General features: G+C 43.9%; 1 protein-coding gene across 1 annotated transcript in view; it reads right to left on the bottom strand.

Annotated features, from left to right (window-relative positions):
• The window catches only part of RASGEF1B (RasGEF domain family member 1B), a 37,281-nt gene extending 18,410 nt beyond the window's left edge, over nucleotides 1-18,871 (bottom strand). Inside the window, exons 1-4 of the mRNA XM_063336313.1 lie at nucleotides 18,757-18,871; nucleotides 5,904-6,086; nucleotides 4,004-4,126; nucleotides 2,897-3,034 (exon numbers count right to left, since the gene is read on the bottom strand). Of these exons, the coding sequence (XP_063192383.1) occupies nucleotides 2,897-3,034; nucleotides 4,004-4,126; nucleotides 5,904-6,080 (438 nt within the window). The 5' untranslated portion in view covers nucleotides 6,081-6,086; nucleotides 18,757-18,871. The remainder of the gene's footprint in view (nucleotides 1-2,896; nucleotides 3,035-4,003; nucleotides 4,127-5,903; nucleotides 6,087-18,756) is intronic.
• Nucleotides 18,872-20,588: the final 1,717 nt, after the last annotated feature.

Below are 20,588 nucleotides of genomic sequence, written 5' to 3' on the forward strand. Positions count from 1 at the left end.
TAATAATCAGTGGGTTAGAGCTTCAAAACAAAAAAAAAACCAAAAAAACCCAACACAAACCTTGCCTGAATTTGTGGTTCACGTCAACCCAGAACTGACAACAAATTCAGGGAGAAAACGGGTGAACATACAAAGCTGAACCACCTAATTCTGGTCAACCTGCTTCTGTAGTTGGAGAAACCCAGAGAAAATGCAAACTGGCAGAGATACCCTCCAAAACAGAACAAGAAATCTCATCTAACACCTGACCTAACAGCAGTTCAACATAACAAACACCCCTCTGTCCAGCGATGAGGTAAAACCCTCTTGGCACAAAGGTAGAAGGAAATAGCAGTTTCCTCTCACACCTCATAGATGTGAGAGCCCACAAAGATGTGACAGCCTACCTGAGCCGACAAACCCAATCCTTTCCACTTACTTGTCCCACAGTCTCATTTTTGATTTTAAGTTCACACTGACAACACTGATATTCATTTATATTTAAAAACCTCTGAGGATTGGACAGCACAGGAGAAAAGTGATGGGACATTTCACCTAAAGGTCACGCCTTTTTGTCTCTGTTTGGTATGGATAGTGGCTGGATGCATCACTACTACCTGCTAGATATGGAATATCACATGTTAAATGAGTTTCCACAGTCAATCTCACTATATGATATCATGGTGGGGAAGAAAAAAAAAAAAAAAAAAAAGAGAGGTCAGTGCACATGAAAAGACACCAGGATACAGGACGTGGCTTGGTGTGAGTGCGTACACTCAACAGAAAAAGCTACTGATAAATGTTTATATCGAACTAATCAGGAAATGTGAGGCAATGGCTGATGGGAAAGGTTTCAAAAGATGTACCTTGAAACAAAGGTCAGTTAAGCAGTAAAAGGGACCACTACAATCTAGAAATATCTCACGAGCGTGATGACCTCTCGGGACACAGAGCGGGGAAAAGTGGAAGGAATGGAATTAAATTGAGGGAGAAGAAGGGGATAAAAATAAGGTTTTTCTAAAGACATTTTTTTTGACGGAGCAATACACTAACATGGTGAACAGTTTTAGTTGGACTTTTACTGGTAGCTCTTAACAATGCTGGAGCACAATAATTTGGGACGTGGAATAAGAAGCTACAAGTAGAAGAGCTATAGTGACCAGGAATAGGAAACACTGCTTCTTTTGTATCCTTCAAGGTAATGACTCGCACAAATCCAAGCAATCTGTAGAAAAGCAAGGTCAAGGATGTTGCCATTTACTGTTCCAAGCAGTTCACAATAATGCAAGTCAATTTACTGCAGCGCTTGCTTTCTCTTTTGTCTTTCTAAAGGCGACCTCAAAGTCAAAAAAAGCTCAAAGCTAGAGCTAGAAGAGATCTATAGCTCGCTGCCAGAGTAAGATTGCTCCCTAGTGCTCATTTTCTAGCAGTTTGTACTTCTGCCTTTTCCCTCAATAGATGATTTAACTGTTTAAACTGTCTGTATTGCCAGAAACTTCACTGTTGCCATTTCACTCTTGCGTCCACCAACTCAGCTTCCTCCAGGCTAAATAGCTTGCTCTCTCTTTTTGTGCCAGTGAGTATTTTTCAAGTAGGTGCGAGTCCTCAATCTTATTACTTTTCCTTGAAATGAACTTCAGTTCCCTGTCTTCCTATTAAGAGTACCCAGAAACAAAGCAACAGTGCAGGAGTACTGTACGGGGAAAGGTGCCTCCTGGCATCCTCACAGTGAAGGCAAAGCTATTGCCTCTCCAGAGTCCAAAGCCCCCTGTAGCTATCTTGCAGCAACTCTAAGCTTGCCCATCAAATTTGGCATCTTTTTCATTTGTATTCCATACTGCATGTCACCCTCTTGTGCCATCTTCTTTTGTCCCCCTCCCACTTTCACAACATCAAAATGTATTTCAGCTTCCAAATTCAGTTTAGGTTTGTTCTCTTCCATCCTTGTGTACAATCTCTCAAGATCTTCCCAAGCCTTTGGCAGCACTCGCAACTCCTCCCGCTAAAGCTTACACACATGCTTGCCAACATGCCCTTTGCTGCCTCATCCATATCCTTATTCAAAAGTTTACATAAGGAACTCTAGAAACATGGTGCCATTTAGCAATTGCTCTTTGCGTTTATAGTTCTTCCAAATGCCACTCCAGTGCTCCAGTGTCCTTTGTAATCTTAGTATTACCCCGGCTACACATGATCTGCTTACTGAAACCTTGTTAATTGCCTTTCCACTAAGTAAATATCAACCTTGGCTTTTGGCTAAGTTTATTTCGGTACTTACAAGACAAGCATCAGTTAAGCATCAGAATATTTCATAAGACCTCCGTGAAACTTAACTTCTCTCTGAGAACTGGGACTAGAAAAGAGTCAAGTGATTTCCTTTTGTGCTCAATCCATAAGGAAGGAATATGATAGACTTCCTCTGAGTCCATATCTGATGCTTTAAGCTCAAGACAATTCTTCCTGGACCGGTTTTCTTTTAGAAACTTTTTCCCAAACCTGCTATAACTCTTACATTGACCTACAGGTCAGAGGCTCAATTCCAACACAACTTCATCAGTAGGGATTTCTCAGATATGCAAGGCTTCCCAGTGTCTTATCTAGCTTCTTCCAAGCAGAATTGCTAAAATGAAAAATACTAATACCCACCAACTTGTGTCTGTCTGCACAATATGCAATTATATTATGCGTTTAGGGATGGAGTGAACCTTGCCTGTGTGTTGGAAAGGGTCTGCTTATGCTGTGTAGTTTCTTCCTAGGCCTAGGTACTGGACAGAACCTTTTGCCTACCAGCAGCTTCATAATAAGTCAGTTTAGCCACCCAGAGCCATACCATGTTATTAACAACAACAACAAAACCGCAATATCAAAGCATTAAAGGGATGCCTTTTCATTCAATAACTGTGCGCAGACAACTTACCTCATCACCACTGGCTATTCTTTGTGCCAACTCCTTTAAGTTCCTCATCATTCTTTCATCTCGGAAATCATAAGGAAATGTCTCTGTCCATTCAGTCAACAATTGCAGGATTTTGGGCGCAATTTTTTGATTCCAGTTCTATTTGAAAATGGTAAGGAGGAATATTACATGTAACAGCAATACAGCACATAATTAACCCAAAGGAAATAGATTTTCCTTCTGTAGGATACTGTGGAGTGGGTATGAAGGTCAGTTAAATTTTAAAGCTTTATTTAATTCAGCATTGGATTACAGGCCAGAGCCAATACCCACAGAAGCCAATGAAGAGACTCTCATTGGCTTAACTGACCTGGAAATTAGGCCCAGGTAGGTCGAAATCTTAGAACGATTCTCCTCATTATCAGGAGTGTCTCAGTGCAAGACATTTATTAGTGTTTCCATAACTTACGGCTAACTATCAACAATGAAAGTGATAAACGCCAGTTCTGCCAAGACTTATTCATGCGCTACACCTTATAGTGAGAAACCAGTGGAAGTATTCAAGTATCTTAATTTAATTTGTGTCATTTTCCACTGGGGTGGAGGTTCTACCCAAACGTCCACATCCTGCCTCCTTTCAACTCTAGACATGACACACAAAACACCATGTGTTCCTGCGCAAAGGGGCCAGTAACCTAAGCCACTCTGGAAAGACTGTAGCAAGAGTGTAGCTTAAGCACAGGAGACAGGTCAGTGTAATTCCCATTGATGTGCTTAATTCATCTTTAATGTCTTTCCAACACTTTGGCGCTGAACCGTGAATCAAAAGCAACCACTGCAGGGTCGGTGCAGGATATGTCATTAACAGCAAGCACTTCTGTTTCTGGCCCACATATTGGCAAAACAAACAGTGCAGCAGCTGCAACAGTCTTCACGGAGGACAGGCTGAGCACTGTGGAAATTTCTCACGAATGTCAGTGAATAAAGGGTCAAATTCTAGTTGCTGGTATCGGGTTTTCAATCTGTTTGATCCTATTGAGGACTCTCTTGAGTAGGAACACGTTGCTGTGGGCAGGGTAGAGACAGTGACTGGAACTAAGAGGAGATCCTGAGAGTGAAGGATCTTACCTTGTCCAGGCCTGGCTCAGTTAGTCTCTGCTGCTCAACGCACAGGTGGCAGACTTTGGCCATGAGCTCATACGGATGCATGAACAGACGTGAACTGAGAAGGAAGGTGAAGATATATGTCCTCTGCAAACAAGAGGAAGACAGAGATAAATTACCACCAGTTTTATGTTTTCTCAAAATATGTTCCTGACAGATCAGTTCCTAATGCTTTATTATCTGCAGAAGAAAACTCTGCATGTGGCTGTGTCAGGAGCTAATACTACAGCATTAAGCATTTAACACTTGTCACTGCTCCAGAATCAGCATTATAAATTAATTCTTGAGCCAAGTTATGCAAGATTTAACCAAAACAAGGCAGGGCAGGGCTCGTTCAGCTCTCCTATTGCACACCACCTTATTACAAGCTCAGTACCTGAAATTACCCACAATCAAATTTAAACTCATCTTCTCTTGCTCTACAGCAAACCTTTGTGAGAGCCATTACCAGCTTACATAACTCTTTCTAGCTGACAATGGAATGAAACTCATGTTGCAAGTCCAAGCTACTTAGAATACCAACAGAGAAATCTTTTCTGCTTCCACATTGCTAGTGAAAGTAAACAGTCTTCAGAGAAATAATAAAAAAAAAAAGATGCCAGTTGACCAGATTGTTGAGCTGACTCAATTTTGCCACACACACCATCTTTGCTATGCTGTGTTTGCCTGCCTAACCTCAGTAAACCGCATACTATGACCTTGTGCTTCCTTTAAGAATCCCCAAATGCTGTTCATTTCTCAGGGTATTGCTGGTCTCCTGAGTGAAAGCAGAGGGAACTACATAGCTTAATTACAGAGAATTAAAATTAATAACTCATTCTGAGGTTACAGGAAGAGGCTCCTTATTCTGCTTTAGTTTTCCATATATCGTGATTTGAACTCATTGTGAGATGGATATTCAAAACATCCACTCCACTCCCCACACTGCCAGTAGTTAAGTATCTGTGGCACCCACAAGAAAGATTCTACAGCGTTCCAATTCTAGGGACTTGGAATAAATCATCACGTTCGACCAACTGATGTCTAAATTGCTACATGTCTGAATTTTACATTAAGCACATTTAAGGTTAAGCACAGTCCTGTGCTGCTGTTAACCCTGACCCAAGTTAAAAAAGATCCTGTCTTGGAAATGTGAATACATCTATGACAGTAACAGAAGCTGAATATAAGTGGAGTTATGTCTTCAGCAGGAGCCTTTCAACAAGCAGAGATGCAATTTCATCATCCCTCAGTCATACCTGACTGCCCCCTCCCCCCCCGACCTTTTGATATCACTCTTCTTTTCTAAGAATTAAATAAAATGCCTCAATGCATGGATGCATCTAGACAGACCAAAAATTCTCAGATGACAAATGTCCTTTTCTCATGTAAAGCCTCTGCTGATTCTGAACAGTGTGGTACTAGTTCAACGCTTCAGTTGCCAATTGCAAGATACATGTCGACCTCAGATGAGCAATGGGAAATATGCGTTAAAAACTGTTTATTTTTAAACTAAATACATTCATCCTGTCACGCCAGTGGTCATGCTTTTCTCCTCAGCTTGCCTTACAGATTTTTAAGGGTCAATGGTACATACAATCCATCAAACAGTAGGTCACAATAGGTACTTACTTTATAAATGAGTCACCAGGGTTGCACACCTCACAACAGGAGTAATAAAGAATTAGATTTCCTGCGTTAGGTGACTTACTGCATACTGCACTCACATGAAGCATGTGTTTATCCCGCCATTGCTGATCAGTCACTTGAACCCCTTCCTTAGCAATTTGATGCGAGACCTTCTGCTTTTGCTGCATATGTGAAAGTTCCCCTTTACAAGATACATCAGGCCTAGCCATATAGTTACCTGGGTATATAGACTTACGTCAGGATAGTAATCTACATTGGGTACCAGGTGTTGGATCAGAGCTTCCAGAGACCCTGACAGGAGGTTGTTGTCATGGTAATAGAGCCCTCCACAGGTATCCTCTTTTGACTGATACAGGTTCCTGTTGTAGCTGCTGCTGTCAAACATAGCTGCAAAGAGAGGCGTCTGTGGCATCCTTTCCTGAGGAGACACACAAAAGAGATACGTGATAATTACCAGAAGGCGTGATGTAAGAGGATTTCTACACTCCAAAGATAGTACTGCACTAGGAAGAAAACCCAGAGTCATACCCTGGGTTGCTTGCACACAGCAGTAAAGATTGTACTGTCTTCCAGCCTGCGCAGATTTCTCAGGAAAGGGCCAACACAGGCTCTCATCACTACCTGTCTGTCACAATTGCCAGGCGCTTCTTTTATATCTTGCTGTTTCTTCATTAAACGACAGATAAGAGGTCAAGGTTAAGAGTTAGATGCAGGATACAAGAATCCCGACGGGTTTTGGGAACCCAAGCTCTCTGTAAAGCTTTTGGGCATGTGGCATAATGTTCATGGACAGCTTCGGGCAAATCCTGACAGTAGGTACCTAAGAGCAGCACTCTGATGGGGAAGCGTGTTCAGGCTGTCACGGGCTGACATAGCCCCAGTCCGAGCAGAGGAAGAGAGGCTGAAGTAAGGCCCCGAAGAGGTTGTGTGCGAGGACAGTCTCCTTATGCGACACAACAGCCACGTAACTGCAATCAAAAGCTCCAATTTCCCAACTCCACCCTGGTAAATTAGTGCTGGGTTTTTCCAACCACACCGTGACAGGTGTGACCCAGGCTAAAGCCTGATGCTACAGCGCATCTGTCTCCACCTACTCTCTGAGGGGCTCCACAGAAATTTAGAAAAAAATGCCTGTGTATAGTTGCTCACCAACGTTGTCCAAGTTCACCAATGATATCAAAGATATGAGCAGAGTCAGAGATCTGTTAAAGCCTCTCTCCAAATTCTGTGACAATGTAAAAATTCAGCGCTGTGTTTTCCAGCTTCAGATTTTCTTAATACTTAAGGAAAAATAAAGCAATTACTCATCAGCCTGCACCTCAGTGCTTGTGAAATGAAAACGTCTTTCCAAGGAAAAGATCAGCCAGCGCTGCAGGCTGTTCAGTCATCCAGAGTAGTGGGTAGGCGGCGAGGGGGCTATGACCACCCAAGAGATCTTTTGGTGAGCAGTATGTGAAAAGGCCAAAAGATAAAATCTCCCTGATTTCTTGAGCATTGAGTCATACCCTCCTTCCCTCTCCCCTCCCCTGTTTTCTGTGAGTACCAATTCCTGTCAGTTTAAGGAGCCTGGGTTTTATAGTCTTGACTACGAGTAAGTTTGTGCCCAATTTTGACCACAAATACTTACGTGCTGGTTTTAACTACTAGGGCAGTTATTGGGCTGTGAGTGCTCATGGGGCAGCCGCATTTGGGGAGCGGGTGGATCAAATGCAAGAAAGTGTCGCACACTGCTTCCCATCCTCCCCACAACTGGGAGGCAAGGGAGATCAAACTGAGAAGGTAATATCCACAGGCTGCCAGGCTCCTGTGTTGACAGAGCGTGTCCCTGAGCCTGAGAAAAGCGTTAATGCCTCTGAACCATCATTGTAAGTGCAGATGCTGTTGCTTTTCTCTCCATTGTATTGAATCCTAGTTGGGAAAAGGCACTTTAAAGCCATAGACCTCAGCAAACACGAGTCTGTAAAGGCACTCCACTTTGAGAACAACTGGCGATGTGACAGCCTGGAAATAAATAGCGTGCTGCCATCTGTGTGCTCCACAACTCACAACAAAGCACTTTTCAGAGTGAGCTGAGTGGAGATGAGAAGCTATTAAGTTATTAGCTAGATTCCTGGGGACCTGAAGCACCACACAGAGAGCCACAGACTTGCTGCTGCTGGCAGCATGTCCGGACAATGGAGGCATTCAAACCAGCACAAGACTGAGGGATTCAGTAAGTAAACAGTAAGAGAAAGTGAAAACAATTGCCAAAACAGAGAGGGACGGTGAAGAGAGCCTCCTGGCCTATGTGGCTTGTGCTAATCCTGCCTTGTGAGATGCCAAAAGATATCTGCATCAAAATGGGAGTGAGGAGTCTCCATGTCTGTAAGGTGACATTAGTCACTCTGTGCAGCTGTTCAAACAGCAATTCAATTCCATCCAGCCCAATGAATTGAGAGAAAAGAAGAATAAAATAAACACATGTGCCACAGAATAAGAGGACGAGGTGCAGGACTGAAGAGAACAAGGTTCCCATACAAGAGAGTTCAAATCACCGGGCAGGTGAGGTGCAACCCCATGACGGCCACTCTGCAACACTAAAGCACTCTGATGCATAAGGACTCTTGGACTCTTTGAAAGGCTAGCAAAGTTTAAGAAACAAAGTTATTACTAAGGAGCTGACGCAAACCTTCTGCAGCATTTCCTAGGTCTTCATACGGTGTAAAGCTCACCGTGTTTTAACCACAAACCACAGACTTGAACAAATCCAAAACATTCTGCAGCCCCCTGGCACTGAACGGTGTCCTGTTCGCACCAAAATTCAGAAATCTTTTCAGCTACGGTAGCAAAGTTTATTCAGCCAAAAGGCAAGTGGCAGTGGACAGTGTGTAAACACTGCCACCCACCAAACATTTGTAGCCCTGTGGCTCCAAGGTATTACTCCCCAGGGAAAGTGAGAAAGGCTAGCTTGCATCTGCAAAACGACTTGACATCAATACTGGCACTGTGAAAAAACAAGGAGAGTAGTTGTTTCAATCCAGATCTCGTATTAACCAAAACGGCCCAATTCAGTGCGAGACTGGAATCTGCAAAGGTTTTAGCCAGCAATTAGTTGCTATTTCGTATATTGCAGACTCAGGCAATATCTCCTTTCATTTGCCATACGACGTTTGGGGAAAAACCTTCACTTCCACCATACATTAACTTTACCGAGCATGGTAAGAACAGAAACAGGTGTGAATCACAGAAGGGTTTTTCTCCAACATATTTCACACATGCACACTATATTTTACTGCCCATTAAAGTGCAAGGCTTTTTAGAAGGTCAGCAGGTAGTGCTTAAATTCTACCAACTAACTCCCAAAGGGAATGAGACCTTTTTGAAGCTTGCAATCCTGTAACTCTCAGCAAAACAATTACACCCAGGACCACATGGGTCCTTCTTCAGACAAAACTAAATTTGAGACACACAGAGCTTCACCAAGAGGAAAGAAAAAAATCATCAGGTCATAAATAGATATACTGCTTCATAACAATAACATAAAATTCCCAAAAGTCTGGCCCCAAAAGGTACATACTTGCTCACTTGTTTGCCGTTTATTTCTGGAAGCTGCTTGATAGAGGTAGTTCAGTTCTGCTTCAGTGAGACATCAAGTCGTACAGCTAAGAGACGTTCTGTATGTCCTGTGTTCAGACACTGAGGATTTCATTTGTAAGTGAACAGGACACAGGACACGTTCTCCATGCGATGAAAAGGGACGATATCAAAGTGTGCCAGAGATAAATACAGTACAGCCAACAGGATGATTCATACAACACACGTACTTTTGCCAGCAGGACTCCTTTGTTACCTTGACTCTCCTGCTGCATTTTATACAGAGGTGGAGCCACAAAGCAGCATGCTTAGTTTTAATTAGCTTAGAAGCTAAACACGTAACACCAAACCCTGTCTTCAGAATAACCTGAGTAGAATTGAAATTTGGGCACAGAACAGAATCTGGTCCACAAATCCTTGGCATATAGAGCACAGGTCTACATAAACCACAACAGTACTATGTCTGAGAAGCAGGAATTAGGAAAAAAAAGTCAGGAAATATGATTCCAGTAAGAGACGTCCTGAGAGTTAAAACTGGAACTTTTTAACCGGGCTTTGGAAACATTTGGCTATCACTAACATGGAAAAACATTTCTCTCACCTCTTTCTGTCCTTTTTTTTTTTTTTTTTTTTTTTTTTTTTTTTTTTTTTTTTTTTTTTAAGGAAAAGAGTGACTTTTTTTTTGTTAAAGATCCGACTTGAAGGAAAGAGCAATGAAATAGTTTCCTGGCTCTCTACCAGTGATGTTCTCCTGTGACAGCGAGAAGTCGATTAACTGTCTGCATTATGGAAAGAGGAATAAAACATTTTTTCTGCATTTAGTATCCTTATGAAGAACATGAGATCTTGGGCATTAAGGTCCAAATTCTGACTTTGAGTAGCCTCTGACAGGAAAGAAGCCTCAATCTTCCCAGTAACACTGGTGTAACTAGAAAGCCAAAGATGATGTGCTCAAAACGCCACCATTTCCTGCAGGAGCTGAGTTCCAGTTTGGCAAAACGAAAGGAATCGGACATAGCTTCCAGGCTGCCGAGTGCTTGTCCAAACCTCTATGATCAGCAATAGGGAAAAAAAAAAAAAAAAAAAATCAGTTTTCTACTAGCAACAGTGGAAAGTTGCGTTGGTTTGTTTTCATTTACATTAAAGAGCTCAGTCTGCACATCAGGTGTATACAACAAAATCAACAATATGGAGAGCTTGCATCCTTTATAGAAGCACCCACTGAGGGGTTCAGTAGTAGCCACAAAAGTGCCTTTAAAGCCACTGCCAAACATTTTCAGCTCCTCTGTTATGTACAGGTTATCTCCCACACTACCTCCCTCAACCAGAGGAACGGTGACTGAACTTGTTATGAGTCCCAAGGCACACCTCCTCAGAGTAGATGCAAACCTCAGGTCTGCAATTATATCCCCTCAGAGCCGCTTCATCATACCTCAATGCTTCACCATAAACCCCAAACCACATTTAGCAAGTGATTACCATCTCCCATTGCTGCTAAGGACAGCATTACAAAATTGAGGTATAGCAAAATAAAAGACTGCTGGGAAAAGGACTACTTGCACCAACCTGGGAAAGTCTGAGCAAGTCAGAATAAGCCTCAGCTTTAACATATAGAAAGGAAGTAAGGACTAGGTGCTTGTCAGCAACATCCAGCTCTCTTAATTGTTTCTGGAAAGTGTGGAGTATTTTAGACAATGACCCAGGCTACCTAAAACAAAAGCATACCAGACCCAGAGGCCACTGGTTGCATTCCATACAGCTGAGTGTCACTGCTTTTCTTACAAAGCATTTGTTTTTTGCACTGAAAGGTAAAGTGCAATTCTACAGCTCAAACTATTGAGAAGATAAGAAACCTGAAAAAAACCCCAGGTCGGCGTTTTATATGCCTTAATTGCAGAAACTAAGATCACAGAACTATCCCAGCTCAAGTCTTCTTGCTTCCATTTTCCATGAAGAATTTGCCATACGATTCTGGCAGTGTGACTTCAGCACCAACTTTGACTTACAGTTCCTTCTTATATATTGTTCTTCCTAGAAATACTTCTTATTAACTGCATCTTGTAAACGGCAGAGTACAGAATGGTATTTCATATTCACATAGGAGATGGAAAGAGGAGTGACATGGGCTTTTTCCTGAAATCAAGAGCAAGATTAAGAGCAACTCAGAAGGAATCCATCACAGAGTAAGAAGAGGACTAAAACTATCCATAGGCGATACTGCTAGACAGCGACGTGACAGTAGAAACACATCTTGCACACAGCAGAGACCAGTGAATTGCAGCCTCTGGCAGCGTGAGCAAGCACCTGAGGCAGGCATAATAAACCTGACCGAGCCCTGAGATACTTCTTCATCTTCACTAGAACAGCAGAGGATGAACAATTTTGTCAAGTTCTCAAAGAATTACTCAGGCAGTAATAGGCTGCAAAGGAAAAAGGAAAACCCCAGTAAGCAAAGAACAGACCAGGAACTGAATTTCAATGAAAGGCATTTTCCTCCTGAATGTGCAAAGGAACTCTTTCTTGGATCTATAAATAGATCCAGCTGATGATGCGGGAAGGACAGATGCAGCACTGCTGACTGATCACTCGCATATGAGAACGGACCCTCGATGCTAAAGTCCTTGGATACTGAACTGCAAAAGCGTGACGGATATGAATGCATTTGTGTATATGCTTGGGAGCATAGCGAAAAGTGCAGGGGGGTTAAGAACGCCTTTAATTTTTCAAAATCTGCAAGGGTGGAAAAAGGGAAGAAAACAAACAAGTTCCTCTTGATGCCACTGTGCTGTAAATCCATGTCCCCTGCTTAAGCCCCCAGAACCAACCCCACTTCTGCCCTTTCTCCATGTTCTTCTGTGGGGCAGGAAGAGTGACACGAGCCTAACGATGCTGAGGGTGGCCATGCCACAGCACCGCTGCAGACAAGCACGCGAAGGCAAACTACATCACGGCAAAACCCCCAATTGCAGGAAAACTACCCAGGCCAAGGGAGAGGAGAGGACATAAGTTCCTTCCAAACAAAACACATGAAACAATTTGCCTGTATTGCTGGGCACACAAAAGCAGCAGCCTTGAAACACAGAATGAGAAAAGAAGAACACACGTAGCACATACTAGCTTTCTCAGCACACTTGTATCCTACCATGATCACAATGCAGCTGAGATTTCTATCTGTAGGTTAAAACTTCACTATATGAAGTGTGTTCCATCACTGACTAATCTTTTTATTAAATTCATTTGTAAATTATATTTTAATTTATGGACAATTTCTTTATCTGGATGATGTCCTCTTAACATTTTAATTAATTTTTCCGTTCAAAATAAGGCTGTTCTCCCACAAATGTGAGGGGTTTTTTAACCTTGTAGATCTCTCTGATAATCACACATTATTTTTTTTTTCTGGTATCAGAGGAGAAGTTTAAAACATGAGCCACACAGGATAAGTATCTGTTGTAAGTGACATGATGGATTAGCACAGCAGTAATTACAAGTTACAAGCCACCAGAGATTCTAGAAAAGTTCAGTCCATTGTATGCTCCATAGTGACTCCTGTACAGCTTGAGTGATTTACAGAATGAGTGAAACATAAAAGGATGCACAAAGGCTTCAGACCAGCCAAAGCATGCAATGAAATATCGCCCATCTTAAACAACAGACAAGGCATGTAGCTACTTTACTCTACGAAAATTTATGAGCAGACAGCTGGACTGAAAGCAAAGAAGCTTTAATAGACAACCAATACTGGGATCATCTTAGAGAAACAACTTCACCTCCCCTGGATCTATTTCCTTTAGAAAAATTCATAAATTAACTGTCCTCCAAGCACTTTTTAAAAAACTAAACCAATGCACGAGCTGAGTGTGATCTCCTCAGTCCTACATGTTAAATTTCGTTCAAAATGAAATACCATCAGGAAAGGCAGACAACCTAGTGGGTGGCCAGCAAAAAGTGTTGAGAAAAAGGCTAGAATTGCTGATGGCAAAATTGAGAGCTTTGAAATAAGAGTACAAGTATATTAAGTGCAAAGAAAACACAAGTGTGCTACTCAAGTCTTATGCTTTTTTTAACTTACTGAAGCAGGGTAAGCTTTTTATAAGTACACAGCATTCCCTTAATTGCACCCAGTGAAGCACAGAAGAGTTTTGCCATTTGTTCTATTGGGAATAGAGGGTACTTAAATATTACAATCATAAAAGACTAAAATCCCACCTCTCTATTCAGCCAGCTGCAGACTGGCTCCATCTGGTCTCCCACACACCATCAAGATGCAAAGCTCTACAGATCTGAGGAGGTTACCATCCTAGCCTCCCATGCGGCTGAGCAGACAGCTGACCTGCTGCTCATCAATCAGCTGATGAATTGCTGCAGTTTGCAGTCAGGAGTTTTAAGGCAAGCGAACAGCAGTGATGATTAACTTCAAAACATCATGCTGTAAAACGAGTCATTCAGCAGCTGATTCACTATGGCTCAGCTGTCCAGGAATGGGACGTAAGGTGGGGTGGGGTGGACAGCTGAGATCTGCATGTCATCCATGCCATGCCATCCCCATTAGTGAATCAGAACCCTGACTTTATCGTTTCCATAGCACGCTTTGTGCCTCCTGCATACCTCAAACTGAAGAAATAGAAAACTGATGTTGTCAGTAGAGACAGGAGCAGTTTCCCCTAGACTATCATCAGAATAGTATTGCTGATTTCAATGCGGTATTAGACTCCCACTAAGCTTGGGGAATATGACCCATTTTATGAGACAGGGATGTGAACCTCTGTAATCCTAACCCACCTCAGGTGGTCGAGGCCAAAGGATACACCTTCTCTATCTGCATGGTCAGTAGCTAAGCGTGGGTCCAAACTAGTTCGTCGTGATAACCAGCTCGATCAAGAACCGTTTACACATCCATCTGCAGTCAACAGAAAAAGCATGATTTCAGTGCTCAGACACGGCAACTGGGAGCTTAGATCTGCTTCTGACGCTGCTACAAGCTCCTAAAGTGGCTTTAGTCAAGTCACTCAGTTTCTCATTACTGCATTCCTCTGCTTGACAGTACAAAGAGGGATTAGTGCGGGCTTATTTCCTTTCATTAAGTTCCAAGATCTTTTTTCAAAAGGGGTACAGAAGATGTATCACACTGTATTAATTCTAGAAGCACAGCACTAGCCTTAAGCATGAAGCTCTCTTGACACGGTTCCTTCTTCAACCTCATCAAAGGAAGACACTTTCCAAATGCAAAAGCTGTTGTTCTTTGCAGACATCCATGCTTGGCCTTTTGGTGAAACCTACAACACACTTCAGAAGAAAGCACCATTCCCTCTTCTAATCGTAACAGACAGCCAAGTTATAATTTACAACAGCAAGCTGTAATAGTGTTAAATAACAGTACTTAGTTTCATTTAACTGGTTCTACCTAAAACCTCATTGACAAACGTCTTCTTTCCACTTAGATGATGCAGAAAAAATGCTGGCTTAAGGTGAACAATTCACCTAATCTCTGTTTTTCCATTTACTAAAACCATGAACAGTATGGAATTTTTACTGACACTTACAGACGTACAGCAGGTTGAGAGCAGTATATTTAGAGTTTCTGCAGTAGAAATACTTCAGTTAAAAAACAACCACAAAAAAAAAATACAGCTTCAAATGTTTAGGTTGATGATAAAAAGGGATGGTCCCACTTTGGAGTTAAGAAAGCAAACACAGCTCTGTATATGGATCAGTTATACTTGCCTCACAACCTGAACATCAGCCAATGGTTTCTAGCGAAGAGCTGGGTCTGAGGTACAGGAGACCTTTAAAACAGTTGGCTCCTCCAATCAGCTTGACTGGCTCCTTGGGAAATTGAGAAGAACAGTCTAGCCAAACTGACTGAAAAGTTTTTTCCCTAGTCTAGGCAGGGCCACAGCAGAAATCTCCACCGCTTACATGCTGCGTCTACTGGTTTGTGCCAGCCTCTAAGACCCGGCAGCAGTTCCCATGCTCGACTGAAGGTGGACCCTTGCCCTCTGCAATCGATGGGACAAAGTCTTGCCTTGAAACTATTACAGCTATTAATTCATCACACAGTAAGTATGGTATTGAGCAAACGTATACCAGCTTGGGTTGTGAAAGGATCATTGTAAACACAGGCTAATAGAGTCTGAATCCCTGCAGGATGTATAAGGGAGGATCGACTCGCAGTCCTGATGGGCAGGTATCGTCAGGTCAGCATGCTGCTTTCATGCGGAAAGCACCTGGCCTTGTATCAATTAGAGCAATTATCTCAGAGAATATCCCACTCCTCAATCTGACTCAAGCATATTTATCCTCTGTCTTATTGCTTATGAATCTAAATGTCTCATTGTTCTGGCTGATGCAGACTCACAGCTTCCCAGGCTCATCTCTCTACTGGTGTGTAACCTGGTATTTTTGGTGCTATTTCCAGATGTGACAAGATGCAAGCAGAGTACCTGACCCCATGGGAAGGGCAGGTGACCCGAGGAACATTTTACTCTGGGGAGAAGATGCATTTTAATGAGTCAAAACCAAAATAGTCAGAATACATGGATCTGAGTCACGCAGTGCTATTCTAGAGCCGCCTAGGAAGACTGAGCTGTATTGTTTCCATGATCCTGCTCATTTTCTAATTAAAAATACAGCCATACTGAATACCATCCGTTCACGTTCCTCACTGCAGTGATTTATATTTTTTAATACTACTTCTCACAGCAGCTATAATAGAGGAGAAATTAGCAATAGCTTTCGGCTAGAGGTAGAGTCTTTGCCTCCTGTTTGTAAATTATGTACTGTACTTGCTGCGGCTGCAAAGTACACTCTGGAACTTCTGTTTGCAAGCTCATTTTCTAGCAAAGTGTTTATTAGATGATGTGGCCTGGTTCCAGCAAGCAAAGGGCACTCGTCAGTGCTTGCAGAGTACACTTGTGTATCTACTAACATTTGGGAAAATATGCTTAAGTATAAGCAATCATAAATCCTGCCTTCATTGAAACACAGGCATCCTATTCCAACCGACGGCTTCTTTCTGTACTGCCCAACCATCTACTGAACAGCACAACAGTGCTCAAATGACTGAAGAAAAGGAAGACATCTTGAGACGAACGCAAAATTAGCTTTTCATTTAGAAACACTGCATAAAGATATAAGGAAATAGATGGTTTGGATCATTTCTATCTCCAAAAATCAAGGGCTGTCTTCTGAAGACTATGCTTTAAATGAAATCTCCTATGATAGCTACCCTACTCAACGCTGGAGCTTTGACATTAATCTCTCTAAATGAGTGAGAAGGATCACAGCTAATGGAAGGAGCTCTACAAACTGAGCAGGGACACAGTTGCAAAGAACAACACACCCACATCAAGGATGTGCAAGAATGAAATGAGCACCACAAGCTTGCCCTTTTCCAAGTCATTTGACTGAGCTCCCAGGACGTTTTCTAAGTGTAATGACACTCCAGTTAAAATCAGTACCAGCTGACTGACTGCAACCTTGCATAGAAAAAAAAGTTTCTAAACCCTCTGATTTAGATAGGAAATATTTGGAGTGTGAACCATCCAATACTTACACTTCCTCTCTTTGCACAAGGCACCTAGAGCTTGATATTCAGAAAAGCTTAGAGCCACAACGCATCCCTGTTACCAGGAGCATTCAGCATCCTTGGCCCCAAACATCACTTAACCTTTTACCCACGATCATTTCAGAGGTGCTTGAGAGCACCAGTTTTAACCATTTAGCTTTGTAGCACTCTTCCAAGGGTAACACCAATGCCCAAGAGGCCATGTAGTCAAAGGCTGCCAAGAAAGATCCCACCCACACAATTTTGTCAGCTCTAGTAGGTGTCACAATGCCAGACCCTTCCAGCGATGTAGCACAAACTGGCAATATGATCCGCACACAGCCCCTTCCTACCTTTACCCCAAGAAAAACTCACTTTTTAACTACCGCGAGTTACAAAAATAAACTCCCATGTTTTCAGCTTTTTCAGTTCACTGATGGGGCTCTAGTGTTGAACTATGCCTGTCATTTCTGACACAGTGTGACAGCAGCTCACCCTGCAGACCATGAACAGGTACGGTGACTCACTGCATTCTCCAAGGACTGTTTAGATAACTCATACAACTGGGGCACAGGTAACAACACACTGTGCTATCCCTGAAAACCTCAGCAGAAAGAAACCATGAAGAACACGAACCAACAGGGATTCATTGTACTGCAGAAAAAAGCATTTTACTCAGTGTGTAGCACCGCTGCGAGCTTAACCCCAGACAAACCAGCACTTTCTTCCCTCTTTTACAAAGAGTTAACATAACCTACAGTGGCTTGTTTCAGTCCTGCCTGTTTAGAGTGATATCCCCATTGCTAAGCCAAAACCAGAGCTGGGTCTTACCTATTAGGTCTCTCCAGCACAGCTCACCAGTTAGCTACTCGTCTTGAGGATGCTTAGCATTGATCTTCAGCTGATTATGAGCTTCTCTCCAAGACATCTCATTTGGAAGCTGTAAGGTAAGCCTGAGGGACCTATCCCTCAAACAATGTTCTTGGCTTTCAAAATACAGAGATAGACTAGAGGCCCAGTCCTGCCTGCCCAAGTCCCCATTTCCCACAGATGGCATGTTATCTCAGCCCAGCCCACGTCACATTACATTACGTTACAGCTGTAATCTCACTGAAAGCAACCCTCTCAGCACTCCTCGATGAGACAGATAGCTGCCTGTCTGAGGTCCAGAGTACCTCTTTGTTCATGGCTCTTTTGATTTTTCAGGCCATTCTTCCCCTTTAAGAGGAATCAGCCCTCCTCTGCTCTATTCAGGGGAACTCCTCTGGAAGAGTTTTCCTCATGCCTCAGTGCTATATTTAGCTTTACGCACAGGAAGAAAAGGGAGGCACTGCTTGTTTTTAGGGTTGCCTTAGTTTACAGTCTGGCCTAAGCACAACTTAGGGGTCATTTAACAGCCATTACTCTCCTCCTGTCCCTGAACTGCTTCCACCTTACTCAGCACAGAGGACCTGTTTTACCACAGTCACGCACAGCAGATGCCCAGCATAAGAGAAGCCCATAAACACATCTGAGCGATACCACACACACCCCTCCGTCCCACCTGCGCACCCATTTTATGCAGCCCTACAACCACAATCTGGCAAACTGCTTTTTCATCCCTCCGATCCAAAAAAAGCAGCCATCAATTGAACCGACGGGCTTCAGGAAAAACGGGGAGAGCTCCTCCAAGGGTTATAGCCACAGAAAGATTCCATCACGCAGTTTTAGGACCCTGTTCCATGTTAATACAGGGAAAGGGCCAGGGAGAGGGACCCAACCACCGCACCGCCAAGTGATGCTTCGGATGGGCTGAAGTCTCTCACCCCTCCCCGGTATCCTGAAGTCCCGCAGAAATGAGTGGCTGTGGCTGTACAGAACTGGGTAGCTGGTAAGGAGATAAACACCAGGAGGAAAGCGACATCCTGCCGGCGCTAGCAAGAAGACGGACGGACGCACACCCGAGCACTGCAGACGCCCCGGACCGTACCTGGAAGTGACCGCAGGCGCTCCCGGCCACGGCCGCTGCTTCACCGCCCGCAGGTACACATCGTCCACGGCTGCGCTCAGCTTCTCCCCCCGCCGCTTCCCAAGCCGGGGCTCGCCGGGCGGCAGGCGGAGCGGCGGGAGGAGCTGCTCCCCCGCCCCGCCCCGCTCCCGCCCCCGGGCGGCGGGAAGGGCGGGGGGCGCCCGCGCTGCGGTGCCGGCGGAGCGTGACGGCGGCCCGTCCTGGCTGCGGCGCTGGCCCCCGGGGAGGCTGCTGGGGCGAGCCCGCTCCGGGTGCCGCCAGCGGGGCAGAGGTCGCAGGCGCGGGTTTCAGAGCTGGGGCTGAGCCCATGTGCGGCCGGGCTCGGCTGAGGCGGCCCCTGGGCGGCGACTGCCCCGCCGGCCCTGCAGCTCGCCGCCGGCCGCGGTCGTAAGCCAGTGGTTATACACGGGCAAGAACAGGACACGTATCCACGGTGCTTCCTCCCGGCTCGTATGTTCAGCACAGAGGATTGCCCGAGCCCGGTGCTGTTCTGCAGATCCTTCTCTCCAGTACTCGTCCAGTTCCCCCCGCAGACCATCCACAATAGCCTTCAAAAAGGACTTGGGCAGATCCACTACAACCCCTCAGAGAGCCACTGTCCTTCGTTTCTCTTGAAGTCGGCTTACTAGCTTCCATCTGATGTCCCCTTGTTCTTTCATGGAGTGACAAACATTTTGCTCCTATGCGGTCTCTCCAGAGCGCTCTTGAGTTTTCTCCATTTCTTGTACAACAATCTCAGTCACCGCTTTTCCAGGCTGAAAAGTCCAGGTGTACCTGGTCACTCCACAAACAGGGTCCAAATCTCTGACGATCCTTGTTATCCTTCACCAACCTCTTTGCACTACTTCTAAACCTTCTGAGATGAGGGAAAAGGAGCTGCACACGCACAATTCAAGGTGCAGCTGAACCTTAGGTTTGGGGAGCAGTATGCCAACTTTCCCTACACTCCATCCCCTCCTAGCAATTCCCAACCTATGCTACATTTCCTTTCTTGACTGCAACTGGGCACTGAGCTGGAGCCACCCTTCAGAACACCCAAGATCTTCTGACCAAGTGTCAGCAGCCGGGTCAGAACCCATACTTTGCACATGAAGCTACATGCATCAGATCTTCCACTAATTGAAGAAAAACTGTCCCCAGTACTTAAATGCTCAAAAGATAGGTCCCTCTGGCTACTATTTCTGCATATAAGCATAGGAGCATGTAGACCTGCGTTCCGTTGTCCAGGATGATTTTGGAGTCAGTCACACAATCCTACCTACCTGCATTTCCATTTCTTGAAACTCAGTCTCTGGAAACAAATACTTTAAAAATCTATTTTAAAAATAACCAAGCTGGCAAGATAACTAATAGTAAAGTCCCTGGAACTGGGACTTAAAGGCTCATGTGATTTCCCTGTGGATTCTAGAAATTACTTTCAAGTCTTTGAGTTCTGGATTCACAGAAAAGCCCGCTCTGTCCCTTTGCACAGTGCCACATATAATGTGAAGTATAACGAAATGACATTGCAATGTTATTTCTGAAGGGAGATGACACAATGAGAAGTCGGAGGTCACAGCACTTACACACGCATTCTGGTCCTTTTCCCACTTCAGTGAGTATGTCAGAGATGGCGCTACACGTGTTCCTCAGGCTCTGCTTTGTGATGTTTCTACCTCCATCTCCTCTCTGTGACAGGTTTCCTACTGCAATAACTATTTAACTTTCTTGATTCCTGTTTACCCCTACAACTCTCTTTATCAGACAACTTTTGTTGCCATACCTGCAAGAAATCTCCTAGAAAAAGATTTAAA

Source organism: Chroicocephalus ridibundus, chromosome 5 (assembly GCF_963924245.1).
Source record: "Chroicocephalus ridibundus chromosome 5, bChrRid1.1, whole genome shotgun sequence".
NCBI classification, from domain to species: domain Eukaryota; kingdom Metazoa; phylum Chordata; class Aves; order Charadriiformes; family Laridae; genus Chroicocephalus; species Chroicocephalus ridibundus.